The sequence below is a fragment of the Myiozetetes cayanensis genome, unplaced genomic scaffold (assembly GCF_022539395.1).
Source record: "Myiozetetes cayanensis isolate MyiCay16 unplaced genomic scaffold, myiCay2020 scf19, whole genome shotgun sequence".
In the NCBI taxonomy this organism is placed as follows: Eukaryota; Metazoa; Chordata; class Aves; order Passeriformes; family Tyrannidae; genus Myiozetetes; species Myiozetetes cayanensis.
Genome location: NW_026087400.1, coordinates 1927421 through 1945878, shown reverse-complemented (window position 1 = coordinate 1945878; position 18458 = coordinate 1927421). Strand labels below are relative to the sequence as shown.

Below are 18458 nucleotides of genomic sequence, written 5' to 3'. Positions count from 1 at the left end.
GAGTCATGTACTCAGGTGTAAAATTTGGAAGTGACTTTGTGGTGATGAACTGCAGCCCCACAGTTCACAGTCCTGGTTTCTTGGCTGGGTACCTGGAACAGCCAGACACAAAACATGAGCTGTGGCTCTTTCAGTCCAACATGTAATTACAAATATTTAAGTGTAAAACTAAAATATATTTATACATAATATTTAATCTGGGCTTTACTGGCTTGGATAATGTTAAAAGCGTTGGCTGGAAGTGGGATTTGCATCTGTCCTGACCATAATGACCACTCAACACCTCTGCTCACCTTGCCCTGCTCTTTCACCACATCTCAACCTTCGGCAGAAGAAACAAGATGCCCCAGGGCGTGGAGTTTATGGGTGTGGTCATCAGCCATGGGTGTCATCTGAAAGCCAAGACAGGCAGAAAGACAGTGAGGGGAGTGTGAAGTGTGCTGAGCAATGCCCAGCTCAGCCATCCCCAGGGTTAGGGCAGGGAGGGAATGAATTCGCCTCAGGAAGAAGCCCAGAGCTGTTGTGGTGCCTGGGCCCCAGTTTATCACACTTTTTCCCAGCCAGGACTCTTCCCTTTGTCTTCTGCAGGAGTTTGGGAGCACCAGGAATAGAAAAACTGCTCCCAAACATCAGATTAAGCCTGAAGTGCTTGTTTGGCAGCTTCTTTGCCTTCTCCAAGGCATCTCATGACATTTTGCTGTCAGGCACGAGGGGTTGGCAGGACCATTACTGGTTCATTATGGTCTGGCCCAGTCTCTCAGTGTGAGTGGACCAGACTGGCTGCTCTCACCTTTCAGCACATCCCAGTCTGAGCATCTCCCAAAATACAGAGATCCAGGCTACATCTTACCAAGTGCAAGGAAGGTATGAGGGTGGTCAACAGCACACAGAGACCACCCCCTGGCACCAACAGCCCAAGGAGGAGGAAGAGGAGGTGGGTGAAGAAGGCTGTGTTCCTGCTGCCTAGACTCTATCTGTTCTGAGAATACACAACATTTTTTTTCCTCCTTTAGCTCTGAGTCTGGTGAAAAATAAAATTAAAGCCAAGTCCTAGTGCTTTAACTAAATCAGAGCATTTACCAACTTCATGTAAAGAAACAGGATTCTTTTCACAAGTGTTTATTTGCACAGTTCAAACAAGCTATTTTTTAAAAATATGACCCCACCACAGATGTGCAACTCAGCCCAATCTCTGTTGACATCATTCAGAGGTTAGGAAAAAAAATATATGGGAAGCATACTCTGCTTCTTTGCTGGGAGAAGACCTTTCTTTGGGCTGATTATTTAATGCAGGCCCCAAACAATTGGCTAAGCAGCTCTTATCCTGGTGTGGGGAGATGAGCAGGGCCCTGTGAGTTGATGGAAAATACCAGGACTGCACCAGGTGCCCAAGGAGGAGGATGGGGGATGCAGTTCCCCTCCCTGTAGAGCAGAGTTCTGCACGCTGGAGAGAGCTCGCTCCTCCCAAGACGTCAGAGCTGCTGGGGCTTTGAACTCCACTTCAAAGCTGGGGCTGGAGCAAGGTTTCTGTCAACCCAGAGAAACAGGTAAATATTTGTCAGAGTCGATTAACCCCCCTCACCACCTCAACGGTCATCTGTGCGAGCCGGCTGGAGGGGTTTCAGCAGGCACAGAGGGGAGCCTTGTTGATTTGCTGAGCCACTTCAGGAGGGCAGACACGGCACACTGAGGCCAGGAGACCTGGAGGTTTTCCCCTTAGCACGGCCCATGAACTCCTGGAGACACCTCATCCTTTCCACCACTGCAGGAAGGTCTCCTTCTTGTCTGGGGAGAAGACCAGTCCAGCTCCCGGCACTGCTGCTGCAGCTTTATAACCCATCCATTTATAACCCATTTACTCATCCCAGTTAATCCAGATGGGCATCACAGAGCCCTGGAGCACACTGGATCTCCCTCCTGCTGTTGCAGGTTTAATGGTGAACACTGTGAGTCACCTATGCCAGGAGACACACCACCATATCCCACTTCCATGAATTCATCAAATTCTACTTTCTGACATTCCCCCCCAAGCCACTTACAGGGGTTTCAGGTGTTGGTTTTGGAAAGAGGGCTTTGCTGGACCACTCCATGCATCTTGTCTGTACTGCAGAGGGGGAAATGTGGACACCCATCAGCCAGCCCCAGACTCCAAACCACCCACCAGCACTCCCAGGCTTCCCCTTGCTTATCAGCACGGCATGAAAATGCAGCTTAAATAAGAAAAGGGAAAGGGAAAAGTAGAAACAGCTGAGCACCAGATGAGAAGGATGAGCCTCGGCTCATTCTTCACCCCCCTGCCCAAACCTGACCCAGAACCCTTCCTGCTTGGACACGGGCCCTGGGGCAATGCCACCCTCCCTTTCTCTCAGCCAGGGACCTGCAGCTGGATGTTGAAAACACAAAAGAAAGCACAGGGGCTGTAAAGGGGGTCCAGCTGGGAGCGTGCACAGCCCTTGAGGGTGTCTTTGAGGGACATGAGCTGGGAAGATGCTGCGGGGAGGCTCTGGGTGTGCTCCCCTCAACAGCTCTCCCTTCCCCTGATTTCAGGGCAGGGAAAACCGGGCACAGGGGTTGGGGAGGAAGGACCCTGGGAAGGCTATCTCCCCACTGAGAGAGACATGGAGAGAACCCCTCCTATATTGGGTGCGTTCAGAGCATCCCAAGAGTCTCAATTTCTGCTTGTCCAGCTTCGAGCAGAATGGTTCTTGCAAACACCTGAGCCTCTGTGGTGGAACCTGAGAAATTTCATGTCCAGGCAGAGAGCAATCTGGTGGCTTGGATCCAGCCATCTGGACGTGGGAAAACTTAAAAGTCCCACGAGAAAAGGGAGATTTCTTGGCAAAGGTTCACAATAAAGCTTTATGGGAGAGTGGAGGGGAAATTCAAAGTGTCCATCAAACTCCTCACATTCTGCAGGCAGAAGCCAAGAAGTCCCAAGATTTACAGGCAGAATGAGAGATTTTAAAAGTGAGCTTTCAGCTTCAATGCCAGGAACTGGCAAATGTCTCAGGAATCCTGTGTAGTCCTCACCTGGAAGGGCAGGACCTGTGTGCCCCCCTCAGAGCATCCCCTCAGAGCCCTCTGGCAGGTGTGGTCAGGGGGATAGTATGGACAGAAAAACGTGTACAGAAAGTGGTTTGCTCAGTGCCACTCAGGAGATCAAAAGCTTCTGGATTTCACCCCCACCTCACCTGTTAGGTGCTTGCTGTGCTTCAGGACTGGTGGGAGAGCTGGACTGCTGCTGTTTCCCAGCCTTGTAAAGAAATGTTAATACACCCAGAGCCTATATGGGCACATCTTTCCTGCCCAAAAGCACCTTCATCTCTTCTGGATGCCCCTGAGAGCTCTTATGCTGAGTCTTTCTTCCTGCAACATCTTCCTGTGCTCACCAGAGCCTGCTTTTAAATCTGGCCAGGCTTTGAGTGATCACCACCCTCTTGAGCCACATCCTCCTCCCTGCTGAACGTGCCCCAGGCAGACCCTGGGGAGAGGAATCACTTTCAGGAGACCCCATCCCAACATCCCAAGGCACGATAGACCACTGCAAACATCCCCCTCTTCCTTCAGAGCCAGGGAGGAGAAGCAGCAACTCTTTCAGCCCCGCCGTTATTTAATCTGAGCCAAACAAACAAACACCGGCAGCATTCTTCTGCAGCAAAAACATTTTGCAGCTGGAGACAGTGAACTGTGCACTGGTGGGATGGTCAGAGGGTGTTTGCTGCAGGCCTGGGCACGTGAGCAGTGGGGCCACGCCGAGAAGAGGAGCAACAGGAACAAGACCTCCCTGTGCAACCACGAGAAACCAGCGTGTGAACCGGTGCCAGGTGCTCAGTTTCTATCTTAATTTTGGTCTTGGAAAAAGAAGGAATGGAGTGAACATACAGGGGCTGCAGTCAAGCTGTGGCACACCCCCGGCCAAGCAAGAAAATTACACGGTGAGGCTGCCAGGGTGTCCTGACTTCACTCCTCTGGGTCTGGGCTTTCGGGGCTGTGATCTGCGAGCCCCCATCCAGCAGCTGATCCAGCCCTTTGCTGGAGCCACAGCATTCCCAGCCACTCCACAGGTAGTGCCTGCTGTGCCGGATGACGAGGGAAGAAATGATCTCAGCTCACACCACATGATGCCTTTCGTGCAGAGCAGTGGGATGAGGAGCTCCAACCAGAAGCTCTGGGTGGGACCGATGGGTCTCCCACCTCTGGGGAGCAGGCAGCAAGCACAGTGACCCCCCCTACACCACCACCATGTCTCCAGGGCTGCTGTTTGTGGCACGTGTCTGTGTGTGTAGGCACCTGAATGGGCAAGCTGTGGGTCTATAGAGGGGATGGGGGGACCCAGTGAGTCCTGGTACCAACCAGCGTGTGGCTGGTGAGGAGGTCACAGCTAACGTTCAGCTCCAAGGTTTGGGTCCATCTCAGTTTCAGCTGACTTGTGGTGTGATGGGTCCCTCTTCCCACTGAGCTGTGACATTCTTCTCACCCTGGTGGAGTGCAGCGAGACCATCACGCAATTTGTTAGCAAACAGCAAATTACCCATCTTCCAAACTGTGCTGAGAGGAGCTTCCGTGTTATTGAATTTCTAAACTTAGCCCAGTTAGTGCAAAAAATACCTTTGTGAGAAACTACCGTCCACAGCACTTGACTTCAGAGACATTTTTTCTAGAGCCAGTGGAAAAATCTCTCACCTTTCAAAGGCTCCAATTATACCTTGGTGCTGGCTGGAGCCACTGGCCTTCAGAGCTCCCTCCCAGGCAGACTCTGGCTGATGGTGGGGATCACAGTGCCATGGGAAATGGGGGCAGTGGTGAGGGGCTGACACCCACCTACTGACCATGGAGTTCATGTAGGATCATGTTAGCCTTGATGGACACCTCAGTTAATACCCCAAAACCAGTGGTCTTTACTTTATGACACTAAAGCATTAGTCTTCCAGTGTTTTCAGCCAGGGTTGCTGCTGCTCCTAAAGGCTCCCACGATCAGGAGGTCCTGTCAGGACCTAGCCAGTTGCACCAGCAAAAGGAGCAAATCACAGCTCTCAGGGCTGGGCCAGTGCCCAGGTGGCCCTTGGAGAGGGGTGGGTAGCCAGGCTGAGGGCAGGGCTGCTCTGTGCTGCCCTGCTGAGCCAGCCTGGGCGGTCACACCCACACCTGCAGGATCCTGCCTGTGCTCTCCACTGCTGGCTCCCCACAGCATGGCTGTAAATAAAATGGGAAAGGGGTTTTTCCCACCTTTATTTTTAGTTTTTCTCATGTCCTAGCAAATACACAAGCAGAAACAGTGGGTTATGAGAGGACTTCACATCTGAAGCAGAGGCAGGTGCTGGGCATTACATGAAAGGTTCCGGGAGAATCCAACCGCCTGTCCCTGGTGATGGTCACCTCTTCAGAGTGAGATTGGACTTCTCCAGTACCTGTTCCTCAAGTCTCATCTTGGTTCCAGAAAGGTATTCAGCATTTACAAGGATCTGGTCCTAATTAGCAAGAAGGATGACTCTGAAATCCTCAGACTTCGGGAGTGATCTCATTTGTGTTACAGCTCAACGTGTTTCATTCCCAGGAGATCACAAATTAATGTACAGGAGCTCAGCCTGGGTTTTCTCATATCAGAAGGTACAGAGATCAAATTTTGTGACTGCTAAGCCAGAAGGAAGATCTCCTTTCATGATGCATTAGGAGAAATCAAGCTCTGCATGTGTTAGACTTCTACAGTGCTCCAGAAATGCAAAAATCCATCAAAAGCCTCACTCTCCTTCCCTACCAGGATGGGCACCAGGGTAGCTGGAGCTCTTGGTGGTATTTTGAGGTGGGATTGGGAGGAATTAACAACTTTTAGTGAAAATGGAAAATGAGCCTTTCTGTCTGTTCACAGGAGGGAAATATTTTACTGCAGCAACAGAGTTTGTGCATTACCTGAGAAAAGTTTTGCTCAGACAGAATTTTGGTTTTGTTTTACTTTACCCCAAGTAAAGAAAAAAGTAAAGATTCCCTGCTGTGGAAATCCACGTCAACCTCCTCCAGGCATCAGGATGCTCAGAGACCACTGAAGATTCTGACCCTCAGCAAGGGCAAAGCCCTGCTCAGCCCTGTGTGGGCTCATGTCACTGTCTGCCACCTTGATACGAGATGGGTGATGCCCAAAGCCAGCAGATGGGACAAACAAACATGAGAGAGAAATCCTGCCAGCCCCGTTATGGGCTTATTCTGGAGTGAGCTGCTGAGTCTGTTGGTCATAAAAGCATCGGTGGGCGCCTCTGCCAAGAGAGTGCTTGAACCCAGTGATTTATCTCCTTTGTTCCCCCCCTCCAGTGCTCATTAAAATGGGAATTTGCCGGTGCTGCTGCTGTATCCAGCTGAATGCGTGTGCTTCTTGGCTCCCAGCGAGGTCCTCGCTGTAGATACCGTGTGCTTTGGCAGCTGGGCCAGTCTGGGCTGCAGGATATTACGCCTGGCAGGGACACAAACCCCTTCCAGTTCCTGGAATTTGGATTGTCTCGTGGAGTGCTGATTAAGCAGTGCTTTCAACCTGCACCCAAGACAAAACCCTCGCCTTGCCTCTGCGCAGAGCCTGGGCTGCTGCGTGGCACTGGGAGCTGCACTGGGTTCGCTCTCCCCGAGCCCCAGGGAGACAAAAAACTCCCAAAAAAATCCCAGATGAAAAGCTTTGCAATTCCTGGGGATGGATGAGCATTTGCTGCTCAGGGCTCTGTCTTTTGTGAAATAATAAATCACTAGAAAACCACCCCCTCCGCAACACAGCCCCAGTGCCCTCCCTACCTCGGTGTGCACTTGGCGGCGGCTGCACCTCCCAGTCTGCCCAGTTCAGACATTCACTGCTGCATGTCCCCATCTGCCTTTTTAATCTGCTGGGAATGAAATGTGCCTTCACCAGCCTCACTAATGAGAGACTTGATAGCTGGGGTTGAGCAGAGGGAGGCAGCCCCAGTGTGTGCCACCCTGTGCAGCACCAAGGGCTGTCCTGCAGCTGGCCCCTGGAGCTGGCACTCCTGTCTGCATTCATGAACATGAAACAGGGGCGTCAGCAGCACTGGCAAACTGGGGAGGGCACTTTGCCCAGCACCTGCAGAGGTGCCTGGTCCTTTGGGGTGGCCTGGTGATGGGAGGTGAAGCTGAGCTGGTCTGAGCTCTGTGGCTCCATCTCCATGGCTCCTGCCAGCTCAGGAGAGGGACTTCAGCCTTGGTGCACCTCTTCATTCAACGGAAGAGCCAAATCCTGGCTCCAAACTCACCTGTGCCTGGTGAAGCCAGGCCAGTGAAGTGCAGGGTTAGCACCTTGCTGACCTGAGGCACTGTGGCCCAGGGGGATGTGGCTCCGTTGCAGCTCACACATGGCCAGCCCATGCTGGCTCTGAGCACAGTGGGAGGAAGATGTGATGGGCACTGCAAGCAGCCCCTGCAGCCAAACAGGCATCTTTGTGACCTACAACAATGCAGTTGGCCCCTGGCATTGTGACTGTGTGGGATGCTGTAGGGAACCACACTTGATACCGGGGGATAGTCCATGGTTTTCAGATTGCTGGAGCCACTTCCCCTCCCTGGGGACAGACACCCAGACACAGTGCAGGGAGCACAGCCCACTGAGGCTCTTTTCCCCTGAGATGCCCCTGGCTGGGCACTGCCAGCCCAGGTCAGTGGTGGGGCCATGGGCAGAGCCCCCATGGGCTATGACATGCCCTAGTCCTCGGGGGATGAGCAGGTGGCAGCTCCCAAGCCAGCAAGTGGCTTCATCTCTAAACACAGAGAGCTGCTGGCCCAGGGACACACGTGGTCACCAGGTCCCCTCCCAGCCATCCCCAGAAAGAGCCATCTCTGCCACCTGCTCAGCTCGCACCCGAGCGGGGTGACCCCGGGCTCCTGGTGAGTGCTGCCTTGCCCGGGCAAAACCCCCTCGCCGACCTGGAGCCTCTTCCCTACCCACTGCAGCCAGCAAGACCCCAGCTTGGGGGGACGAACAGGGCAGACATGACCCTGGAAACCTCTGCCTTCTAAGCGGACTGAACAAAACCCCAGCCAAGAGCGAGGAGCAGCCCCCGTGCCCCCGGAGCGGCGAGCCGGGCTCTGCTCGCTCCCCCCGGCGCCGTGCGGGGCTCCGTGTGCGCCGAGCCATCCACCAGCCTATAAATCTCCTGGCACGGCTCTTCCCAAACTTCAGGACATTCCCCGGGGGAAGAGTTAAGATGCAGGCTGTGCGTCAGCGGCCGCAGCGCGCTGCCCGCCGGGGCTGAGCCGAACCTCCCCGTCTGCCCCGGCAGGTTGGTCGTGCGGGTCAATCCCAGCGCTCCGCCGCTCCTGGCTCAGTCCTCACGGTACGTAGTCGGGGGAACATCCTCCCCGCTGCTCCGGGAAAGGCTGGCAGGGATGCTCGGAGGTGCGTCGGCTGACGGATGAGGGCATATTCCAGCGTTTTCCTTTTTTCTTTTTTTTTTTTTTTTTCCCCTTAAATTTTTTCTGCTTTTGCCGTGGTTACTTTTCTTTTCCCGAGATAAAAGAGTCGCTAGGATTTCTCGACGATGGTTTTAAATCTTGCCGTTCGTTTCTTTATCTGTGTGAGATTTCTGTTTGTGCCGGGGATTTATTCAACACACCAAATTCCTAGGAAGTTACAGGGCAGGAGGCTACAGCGAATCTCTCAGCATGCTCCTAATTAGCCCCTGCCCCGCAGGTACGTGCCATAAGTGAAAAAAAGGGGGAGATTTTCTACTGATTTTACTTTTTTTTTTTTTTTTAAAGAAACAACAAGAAAACCAATCCCCCAGACATATCCCTGATAGTCACGGGGAGATTGCTGTGATAAATAAGGTTATTAAAGAGATTAATTTAAAACTTTTATTTTGAAATGTCCAAAAAAAAAAATTTCATTTCAGTCTTCTTTTGGGAAGTGGTGTTTGCAATCCTGTGTTGTTTTCTCTCCTAGATCCACCCGCCTGCAGCAGGGACCGGCAATCCCCCTCGTCCTCGCTGAACTCGGTGCAGGAGCAGGGAGGGATCGCGGCGGGCGAGCTGCCATGGCCTTGCTGCACCTGCACCTGTACCTGAGCGCCCTGGGCTGCTGGGTGACACAGCTCTCCAGCTCCTTCCCGCTGCCCAACGCCACGGCGCTGCTGTCCCCGCCCGGGGGCAGGGCCGCGGGGCTGCTGTGGGGCGCGGGGGTGCCGCGCAGCCGTCGGAAGCGACACCTGTCTCCCCACGACATGAGCGCCATTCTGGATTACCACAACCAGGTGCGGGCTCAGGTGTCCCCCCCCGCCGCCAACATGGAGTACATGGTGAGTCGGGCTCCAGGTGGGCAGTCTGGGGTCGAGGGGCTCGCTTCTGGGAGCCCAAGTTAGTAGGGATGGGGCATCCACCCTGCGGGGATGTCGGGATGCTGAACACCTGTCCCGGGGGATGTTCCATGTCCCCAGGGCAGGCCAGACCCATACAGCCTCTGTGCATGAGGAATGGAGTTCCAGCAGGGAGATGTTTCCACATGAGGGCAGATTTGGGATCTGTGGGCCTGTGTTTGGGACATCTGGGAGCTTGCTGGCTGTGGGATGGCAGGATCCCTCCAGCTGATCTGCAGAGGTAGCACTGGGGGAAGGGAGGTGGCTGCAAGCATGAGAAGCTCAGGGTCCAACCCAAAGGCCGGGTGGGAGCCTCTCCCGTAACTGCATCTGGGAGAGATGACCACATTCCAAGATCCAGGGCCCTTTGGGAGTGTGCCCAGTGATGCCAGGCCCTGGGAGAAGAAATGTGCAGCAGTGGGGCAGAGAGGGGCTGCACAGCCTCACAGTCAGGCCCCTCCAGACAAGGGTCACTCTGGGCAGAGCTTTTCCCAAGTTGTCTCCACCCTGGCTGAAGCTCCTATCCCAGCCCTCAAGGGAGGAGAAATGTGGAGCCATCAAGAGGAGGGACTTCCAACCTGCACAGGGTAGGACTCTCGAGGCAGTAGGTGCCATGTGCAGCTCTGCTCCCAAGAAAGGGACTGGAGCTCTGATGGAGCACCTGGCTGGTCCCTGGATGCTGGTTTGGGAGAAGCATGCAGCAGCCTGGCTTGCCGGGTACCAGAGAAGGTCAGACATACCCAGGAGCATCCTGTGCTGCTTCTTGCTTGGCCTAAATTCCTGCCTTCCGAAATAACTCACCCAGGCATCTCCCCACAGCAGCTCAGGATGGGTGAGGAAGCTTTAAATAATGCACGAAGGAAGCAGCTGTGCTCACCGGTCAGTCTGCGGCCAGGGCTGCACTGAGGGCTGGGGACAGCTGGGAGGACTGCAGGGTTTCACCCCTGGCTGCAGCTCCACCTTCTGCAGGAGCTCATTCCTGGAGGGAATCACTCACACAGGGCTTGCACCGCTTCAGGGCATCCCTGCTCTGCCTGGGCAGTGGGCACACAGCGTGCCCAGGGGCCGTGGTGGCAGCTGGGGAGCTCCATCACCCGGCACGCTGCTGGGCTTCCCCTGGATGATTTCCCAGCCTGGATGAGTATGTCATATTTTTTGGACACTCACGGGTGCTCAGAAAGCCCCCTGAGCACAAGGCAGCAGGCTTCTCCTCTTCCCTCCTCTGGGAAGCCAAGATTCCTGGCTGCCCTTTTCCTTTCCCCTGGCCAGGTGTGGGATGAGCGGCTGGCCAGGGCAGCAGAGGCGTGGGCTGCGCGGTGCCTGTGGGACCATGGACCCCCTGAGCTGATGAAATATGTGGGGCAGAACCTCTCCATCCAGTCAGGCAGGTGAGTGCCCTGGGGGGCAGATTGAACCCCTGGGAACCTCCCACACCCCACAGCGCTGGAGAAGGAGGAGCAGCAGCCCCGTGGTCAAGGAGCAGAGAGGCTCTGAGCTGGATTTACACAGGAATGGGAGGCAGCTGAGAGGCACACCCAGCCCCTGTGGGGTGGAGAAGGGGTCCAGCTCTTGCAGAAGGGTAAATACAGGAAAGCAGAGGAGCCCACTGTTCATTTGAGAAGCGGGGCATTACTCCTCTCTCTGCCTGGCACAAGGACCAGAGGGATGTGGGTCCTAAATCTCCACCACATGGCTGAGAGCTCCGGTGCCTCCTGAAGGCCCAGGTCTTCTGGCCTTGGGCACAAGTGGGCTTGGCACAAGGCTGTCATTGCCCCCTTCTCCCCAGGAATGCTTGGTCCCGACGGGCCCTGGCTCCAAAATGTTTCTCTCTCCTCGATGTGGAGCCTTCCCTTCCCCTCCTGCACCCACGGCTCTGACGTGGAGGAGGTCGCCCTTACGCGGAGCGCCTTTCGCAGGTACCGCTCGGTCACGGACATGGTGAAATCCTGGCACCAGGAGAAGCAGCACTACTCCTTCCCCCACCCCCGAGAGTGCAGCCCCCGCTGCCCCACCAAGTGCAGCGGCTCCGTCTGCAGCCACTACACGCAGGTGAGCACTGCAGCCACTGCTGTGGCCTTTTTTTTCCTTACTACACCACTGGCAACTCGAAGGTGGTGAGTGAAGAGGAAAAATAAGCCCCTTTGTACTTCTGCCAAGCATGAATCCTCTCCTCTGTGATGGAGCAGAATTACAGCACCCAGCTGCGTTCACCTCCCTGGGAATGCAGCCCCTTCATGTCCTGGCACATCCCCCAACGGCCTGACCAGCACAAGGTGAAAAACTCCCCTGCTTCTCAGCCTCGGCAGCAAAGCTGTACCAATCCCTAATTGCCTCATCTGCACAGCTCCAGCCTTTGCCTGAGCATGTGCATCCTCCATGGGGGTGCCCAGGGATTCTCTGAGTTGCAAAAGGGCAATATACACTTTTTAAGGAAGAAATTCAGCCTGGGGAGGCTTTAGGAGGAGCTTCTGGCTCTGCTTGGCCTCCCTGTGTGCAGGGTAAGCTGCTGACCGTGATTCAGGGTGAGGTCTGGGAGCTAATTTGGGTAAATTGGAGAAGTGACCCAGACTCTGCCTCTCCCTCTCATGAGCTTGGCAAGGCAGCCCCTTGCAGGGCAGTGCAGGCTGCAGGCAGGAGAGGGAGAGCAAAAAGTCACCCTCTGGTGACAAAGCACCATCCATGATGGGACAGCACCCAGCCAAGGAGATTTGGGCGGGTGGGCTGCGATGCCCTGGTGGGACAGAGCCCTGCGCTGGGGTCCCAGGGGGATTGTCTGCGGGATGCTTGGGTGGATGGACACCAACAGTGCCTGTTCTCTGTCCTGGAACAGATGGTGTGGGCAGCCTCCAGCCGCCTGGGCTGTGCCCTGGGCTCCTGTGCCAACGTGCAGGTGTGGGGCAGCACGTGGCGACACGCCATCCTCCTCGTCTGCAACTACGCCATCAAGTAAGCGCCTGGAGGGAACCCCCCTCTCCATGCCACCCTTCCTCCTCTTGCCAGTGTCAAGGCAAGGTGATGGTGCTCAGGGTGATGCCCTCCTCTCTTTTTAGGGGCAACTGGCTGGGAGAGGCACCGTACAAGGTGGGGCGGCCGTGCTCAGCCTGCCCCCCCACCTACGGCGGGGGCTGCTCCAACAACATGTGCTTCTCCGGAGTCAAATCCAACCAAGTCAGCTGGTTCTAGGGCTGCAGCCCCACCAGGAACCCCGGGAATGGGGTGAACCAGAATTATTTATAACACTGCCCCCTGACAGCCCAGCTGTCCAACCTGCTTCATCCCCAGTGCCACGTAGGAAACTGCTTTTCTAACACACCTCTCGGGCAGTGCTCGTGTCATCTGGCTGCTTCCCACTTTGAGGGAACTAGGGACAGTTCAGGTGCCTATTTTCTGAAATAGGGAAGGTTTAGGGGTGCCTGGAGGGAGTGGGGCTGGCTGGCATGCTCCCTGCTCTGCAGATTTCGGGGGGCTTTCCCCACTGCCCCCCTGGTGCTAAGGCAGAGGTGTAAGCAAATACCAGGATGTTCCCTCATGGTGAGCAGCTGGAGATGTGGGAACCCCAAGCCTGCCCCTGCTCCACAGCAGCCCTTCCAGCCATGGGGCCCCAGCTCTGAGCCCCCAATAAAGCAGCCTGGAGACCCCCATGCTCGTGTCAGTCCTCCCTCACTCCCAGCTGGAGCCTCGGGGTAACACCGAGCCAGTGTCTTTGCTCTGGTTTTGTGGGGAAACTGCAAAGTGGTGCAGAAGCCTTGGGTGGGGCCACGGGCTGTGGGCACAGGAGAAGCCTGGGTGCTTTGCTCCATCGTGTGGGAGAAGCCAGCACTGCTGGGACACCAGGTGATGGTGACGCTGAAGGGCCACGAACTCCCTGTCCCACCCAGGCCATCCCACATGATCCTGCTGCCCTACCTTACCCCATTATCCACATTCCCTCCCTCTCTGGGACCTCTCAGCAGTCAGAAGACTCAGAGGTCCCCATGTTTCAAGGTCTTGGATCTGAGCATCCAGCTGTGGCTTTCTACACCACAGCCCTCTGCATCCTGGCAGCACTCTTCCCACTGCACGCTCCCTTGGGATGTGCTTTTCCATCCAGAGGAGCAGATGTCCCTAATTTTGTCCCCTCCGGGCTGCAGGGTTTCAGTAGTTGAGGTGCTGGGGGGTCCTGGGATTGGCAGGGATCCCTTTGTACCTCTGTCAACCTTTCCTGAGGTGGGCAGGGGGTGTGGAAGGCTCTGCAGGCTCTGCACTGCTGGACAATCACTTTTTCTGCTCCAGCTCTGAATTCCTCCTATGTTTGGTGTTCTCTCATCAACCCTTCTTGCACATGGCCCTGCTTGGCCCAGCACAGCCCCCAGGAGCCTGGAGTGCTCCTGTCATGGGGCCACCAGCAGCACAGGGGCTGCCACAGGTGAATTTGGGGACCCCACCCGCACACCTGCCACCATGAGGTCCGGGGTGCTGCATCCCCAAGAGAGCACAGATGTCTGTGAATGGCTGGAGCACCTTGAAAGTCCTCCCAGTTTGGGGAGCAGAGGAAGACAGGGAGGAGCTGCAAACCCCTTGTGCCCCGCCCAGCGCTCAGAGTACCACCCTGCATCCCACACCACAGCATCCCCACAGCTCCCCATTCCCAGACAACCTCCCCCAGTTCAGCACCGGGCAGACAAACCCCAACTCACAGCCAGGGCATTTTGTCCCTTGTGCCTCAGCCAGGCTCCTCTCTGCCCGTGCCACACTTGTCCCACAGCCCCTGGCCCCCCAGGCCGTGTTTGCCCTTTGCCACAGGTAGGCTCAGACGTGGTTTTCCCACCGTGGGTGGGTGATGGCACAAAGCTCAGCAGCGCTGTGGAGTTGGCTCCAGCCGCCCCATCTCCGTGGCCAGGGGTGAACCCCAGCCCAGCGGCTGCCCCGGCCTTGACACCATCTGGAAACGGGAGCCCCAAAAGAGTCCAGTAAAAGCCGTGTTTGAGTTTCTAGCTTGGCAGCAGTTACTATAGCTACAGCAACGGCACCTTGCAGATTGGTTTCCATAAGAGCTTGGTTACTATTTAACATCTCCACCCACATTAGCCCTGATTAAGCGAATCAATAAGATAACAGGAGAGGCAGGTTTCCTCGCCCTGCCTCTCCGCGCTCCCTCCTGCCTTCACCTAGTTCCTTAGTGAGACACATTTTTATTTATTTATTTAGGTTTCTTTTTTATTCCTCTTACTTCCTCCGGTTTTCCGCCCCAAGTCCCCATAGCAGTAGCCGGCGAGACATGGTCAATGTAAGCACCCAGCTAAGCGCTAAGATGGAGGCTCCATATGGTGAGTACGGCGTTCCCATCGCCCGCGCTGCCGGCCCGGCGCGGGGAGCGGGGAGCGGGGCTGGGAGCGGGCAGCAGCCCCCCAGCCCCACATCCCGGCCCCGCCACGCTGCCCGGCCCCCACCGGCTCGGGCACCCGCAGAGGCTGGAGGTGGAGGCAGGAGAAGGGTTCTGATCGATCTTTAGGTATTATAAATACATCTCGAGGCGCGATTTCTCTCCTTCGCCCCGCTTGGCCCGAGGAAGGTGGCACGTGCCCAAGGGAGCAGAGTGGCCCGCCCTGCCCAGCAGAGGGGCTGCTGGTGGGCTGGCAGCACAAGTGGCAGCAGTTTAGAGGAGGGGATGTGCTGCCCCAGGACACGCAGCCAGCCCCGCTGCTCGGGCTGCGTGAGCGGGCATAGCGGGCGCCCGCCAGTGCCGAGCTCCTGCCGAGAGCTGGGGATGGGCTGGGCAGGATTCCCAGCAGGGAGTGCAGCACCTGGAGGAACAGCAGCCTCCAGCCTCTGCGGTGCAGAGCATCAGGTGGCAGTGCCGCTGCCCAGGCTCCTGGCGGGGCAGGGAATGCTCTCCAGGCCTGTGTCTGTGCTCCCCGCATGGCACAGCGGGCACCAGCCCGGAGCAGCCCCACACTGCTTTACTCCTTGGCTGTGCCGGGTGCCAACTGCCAGCAAATGCATGTGGGCACCAGGGACAGGTGCCCCTGCCTGGGCTGACATCAGCCTGCTGTTATCCTCGGGACAGGTCAGCTGTGCCTGTGCTGCTGCACAGCAAAGGGCTCAGGCTGCTTTGGTCCCTGCTTTGTGACCTGGGAACACCAGTTCCCTGCATGTGGCCAGAGCTGTGGAGTGGGGCCACAGCAGTTAAGGTCTCACAGTTATGAGATTCTCCATCACATCCTCATGGCTCTCCATCCCTCTCCATCCCTCTCCATGGCTCTCCATCACTCTCCATGGCTCTCCATCACTTCCTGTGGCTCTCCCTCAGATCCTCATGGCTCTCCATCAGTCTCAACTGCTCTCCATCACTTCTTTATGGCTCTCCATCACTTCTCCTGGCTGTCCATGGCCTTCCATGGGGCTCTCCATCATACTACCCTGCCTTTCCTCACTCTATTTTTCATGTCCTGCTCCTCTTTTTCTTCACTAACATGTGCAGCCCCCTCAGCCCACCTTCCAGCCAGGTCTCAGGAGGGCTTGTGGGACTCCCAGGCCACCTCCTCACACTTTGCTCATGGCCTCGCTTTGGGTGATGGTTTCTCTTGCTCCAGGGTGCAAATCCAGCCTCACAAGCTCTTTAATCACTTACTATGAAGTTACTCTGCCCACTTACATCTGGCTCTAATGGGAGCAGCCTCTTGCCAGCCCTGGAACATCAGTGCCCTAAATGCAAACATTTCCGATATTAATTTCCTCCTGATTTTTTTTTTTTTTTTTAATCCTAGTTTTATCCTAATTTTTCAGTCTGAGAATCAGTGACTGAGCCACATGCTGAGCTTGGGCAAGTGCAGGCAGAGCCGGGTGCCACTGGGTGGACGGGGAGGAATCGCTGCCTGTCCCACCTGTGGCCACTCTCCCATCTGCTCCCTGGGCTGAACAAAGGCGTGCCCTGGCCGGCACCACGAGCCTGGGGCCGTGCAAGGGGGAGAGAAATAAAAAGGATAAAACCAGCAAGATGGGCCTCCCAGAGCAAAGCAAGAGGAAACTCAGAGTGTTGGCAGAAGGAGGGGAGCCCTCATAAATAAAACAGGTGAAAAAGTTATCCAAATAGAGGTGAGGAAGGGCTGGAGGGATGGGGGACTGGGCAGTGCTTCCCTGGCAGCCTGCAGCTCTGCAGGGCTGGGGTGGGTATGGACAGCAGGGGTGCATCATCATGAAGATGGCAGTGGCAGCCAAACCCTTCCCAGGGTCACTGGCAGTTTTATTCAGTGCAAAGCAAGGAGGGGGCTCAGGCAGTGCTGGTGGTGCTGAGTCTCAGCCCAGCCCATCAGTGCTGCTCTCACAGCCAGCATCTGCCCCAGACTGCCATCAGCTTTCCCCCCAAACCATACCTCGGGGGCATTCATTTCCCTCCCATCAGACCTGTGCCTTGTGGAAGGGACCTGGGGGATGCCCTGCCAGGTGGTGACAAAGGTGGCCTGTCCCCAGCACCCTGCACGGGCCCCTGGCCAAGAAGGGAGCGTTGCCACAGCTCACGGAGAGCCAGGGAGCTGGAGGCACGTTCAGCATCCTCACCAGCACATGCTGGGGACAGGCTGTGAGCTGGAAAGGGCTCCACTGGGCACACTGGTGCTAAATCCCTGTGGGAGCTGCAAATGGTTGTGCAAGAAAATAGGGGATGGAGGGAGGGTGGGGGCACCACCCTCTCCTGGGCAGTGAGGAGGGGATGAGCCCCTGGCTCCACCTTCATCCTCCTGATGAGACTTGGGCCCAATGTGGGCGATTGGTCTCAATGCCAGGGCAGGCAGCACCAGTTCTTCCTATTTTGGGAGCAGCTCTGGGATCCGGGGACCCCAGGGTCGGTGGTTACAGCAGGGCCCAGCGCATGATCAGGGCTGGCCCTGAGCAGTAAAGCAGCTTTGGAAAATAGCTGAAAAATGTGAGACGTCAGAGCTGCTCAGGCGTTCTGGTCAGATGGGGGGAATGGTTTCAACTGAGGAACATAAAGGAGGCAGAATTTCTGAATGTTTTTACTTTTCGTTGTGAAGCAATTATTTTTCACCGCCAAATGCATCTGATTTTTTACAGCTTTCCACTAGATATGACCCGAACTGAGCTTTTCCTCCTTCATTGCTCGTGTCAGCTGCTATTTAATTCCTCTGTTTACACCTCGTGCTCTGTGTCCATGGCCCGGAGGCCATCAGGGACCAGTGGGTGTTAGGACACCTGGGATAGCCCCCTTCCTTGTCCCCATTCCTGCTGTCCTTGCTGGCTGTTGGGGGTGGCTGTAGCACTGGTGTGGCAAGGTCAGCACTTTCTGTCAGTACCTGATCAGGGTCTGGATGCAGGCAGGAATAAGCACAGGTATTTACTGGGATGCAAAAGGGACAATCACTGCTTTAGTGCCTTGGCCTCATCCTGAGAGTTATTTGCTGATGCTTGGTGAAGGTTTCCCTGGGGAGGAGCAGGGGATGCTCCCCCCATTTCAGGGGCTGCAGGGATGCTGCTCAGTGTCAGGGGGCAGCTGCACTTGCCCACAGGGCTGTGACTTCTCCTGCCTCACCCCAGCTGTTCACTGGGCCAGCAGCACCCCTTTGGCTTTGCTTGAAACACAATGGTATTTCTGTAGAGGGGAGTGAGTCCAGAGAGCTGCTGTCAGAGGGAAACGAGCTCCGGCTCTGTGAAGTGAGCAGCAAGTGTGTCTGGAAGGCTTGAGGAGTGTCTGAGACATGTTCTGAGCTTGGCAGGGCAGATGCAGTTCTGCAAGTCAGACATACTCTGTTAGTCATCCGCTGGCATCTCTTGAATGGCATTAAAAAATGTTTACTGGGTGTGAGTGCAAAGGGATGGTGAGTGATGGTGGTCCAGCAGACAGGAAGGGCTGGTGAGTTTTGTTTTACATACAGCAATATTTACAGCACCAGGGCTCAAGGCAGCACACAGGGCAGAGCCAAGGGGTGTGTCGGGCAGGGGGATGCCTGCAAGTATCTCTGCTGGCAGGCTTGGGGTCAGAACAGGGCAAAGACTGCAAAAAAACATCCTCGACTGTTTGTGGTCTGTGTTCAGGCTCCTTCTCTGTTTGCTTTCCTCAAATATTCAAGCAAACAAGGCTCCTGGCAGAAATGTATGTGGAAATGGCAAGTGTTGCAGAATTTTCAC

General features: G+C 55.7%; 2 protein-coding genes across 2 annotated transcripts in view; both read left to right on the top strand.

Moving 5' to 3' along the window:
- The first annotated feature begins 8372 nt into the window (after nt 1-8372).
- Nucleotides 8373-12950, top strand: R3HDML (R3H domain containing like). Its single transcript, XM_050313787.1, has 6 exons — nt 8373-8677; nt 8930-9281; nt 10608-10726; nt 11255-11387; nt 12169-12284; nt 12389-12950. Exons 2-6 carry the CDS (start codon nt 9021-9023, stop codon nt 12519-12521), a joined length of 762 nt encoding a protein of 253 aa, XP_050169744.1. The 5' UTR covers nt 8373-8677; nt 8930-9020; the 3' UTR covers nt 12522-12950.
- Nucleotides 12951-14463: 1513 nt separating this feature from the next.
- The window catches only part of HNF4A (hepatocyte nuclear factor 4 alpha), a 31054-nt gene continuing 27059 nt past the window's right edge, over nt 14464-18458 (top strand). The window contains exon 1 of the mRNA XM_050313776.1: nt 14464-14644. Within this exon, the coding sequence (XP_050169733.1) occupies nt 14596-14644 (49 nt within the window). The 5' untranslated portion in view covers nt 14464-14595. The remainder of the gene's footprint in view (nt 14645-18458) is intronic.

Excerpts from the sequence above, each read along its gene's own strand:
- R3HDML (XM_050313787.1), top strand. The coding sequence starts at position 9,021 with ATGGCCTTGCTGCACCTGCACCTGTACCTGAGCGCCCTGGGCTGCTGG. Across the intron at positions 10,727-11,254 it reads CTCTCCATCCAGTCAGGCAG|GTACCGCTCGGTCACGGACA; the intron begins GTGAGTGCCCTG and ends CGCCTTTCGCAG. Across the intron at positions 11,388-12,168 it reads TCTGCAGCCACTACACGCAG|ATGGTGTGGGCAGCCTCCAG; the intron begins GTGAGCACTGCA and ends GTCCTGGAACAG.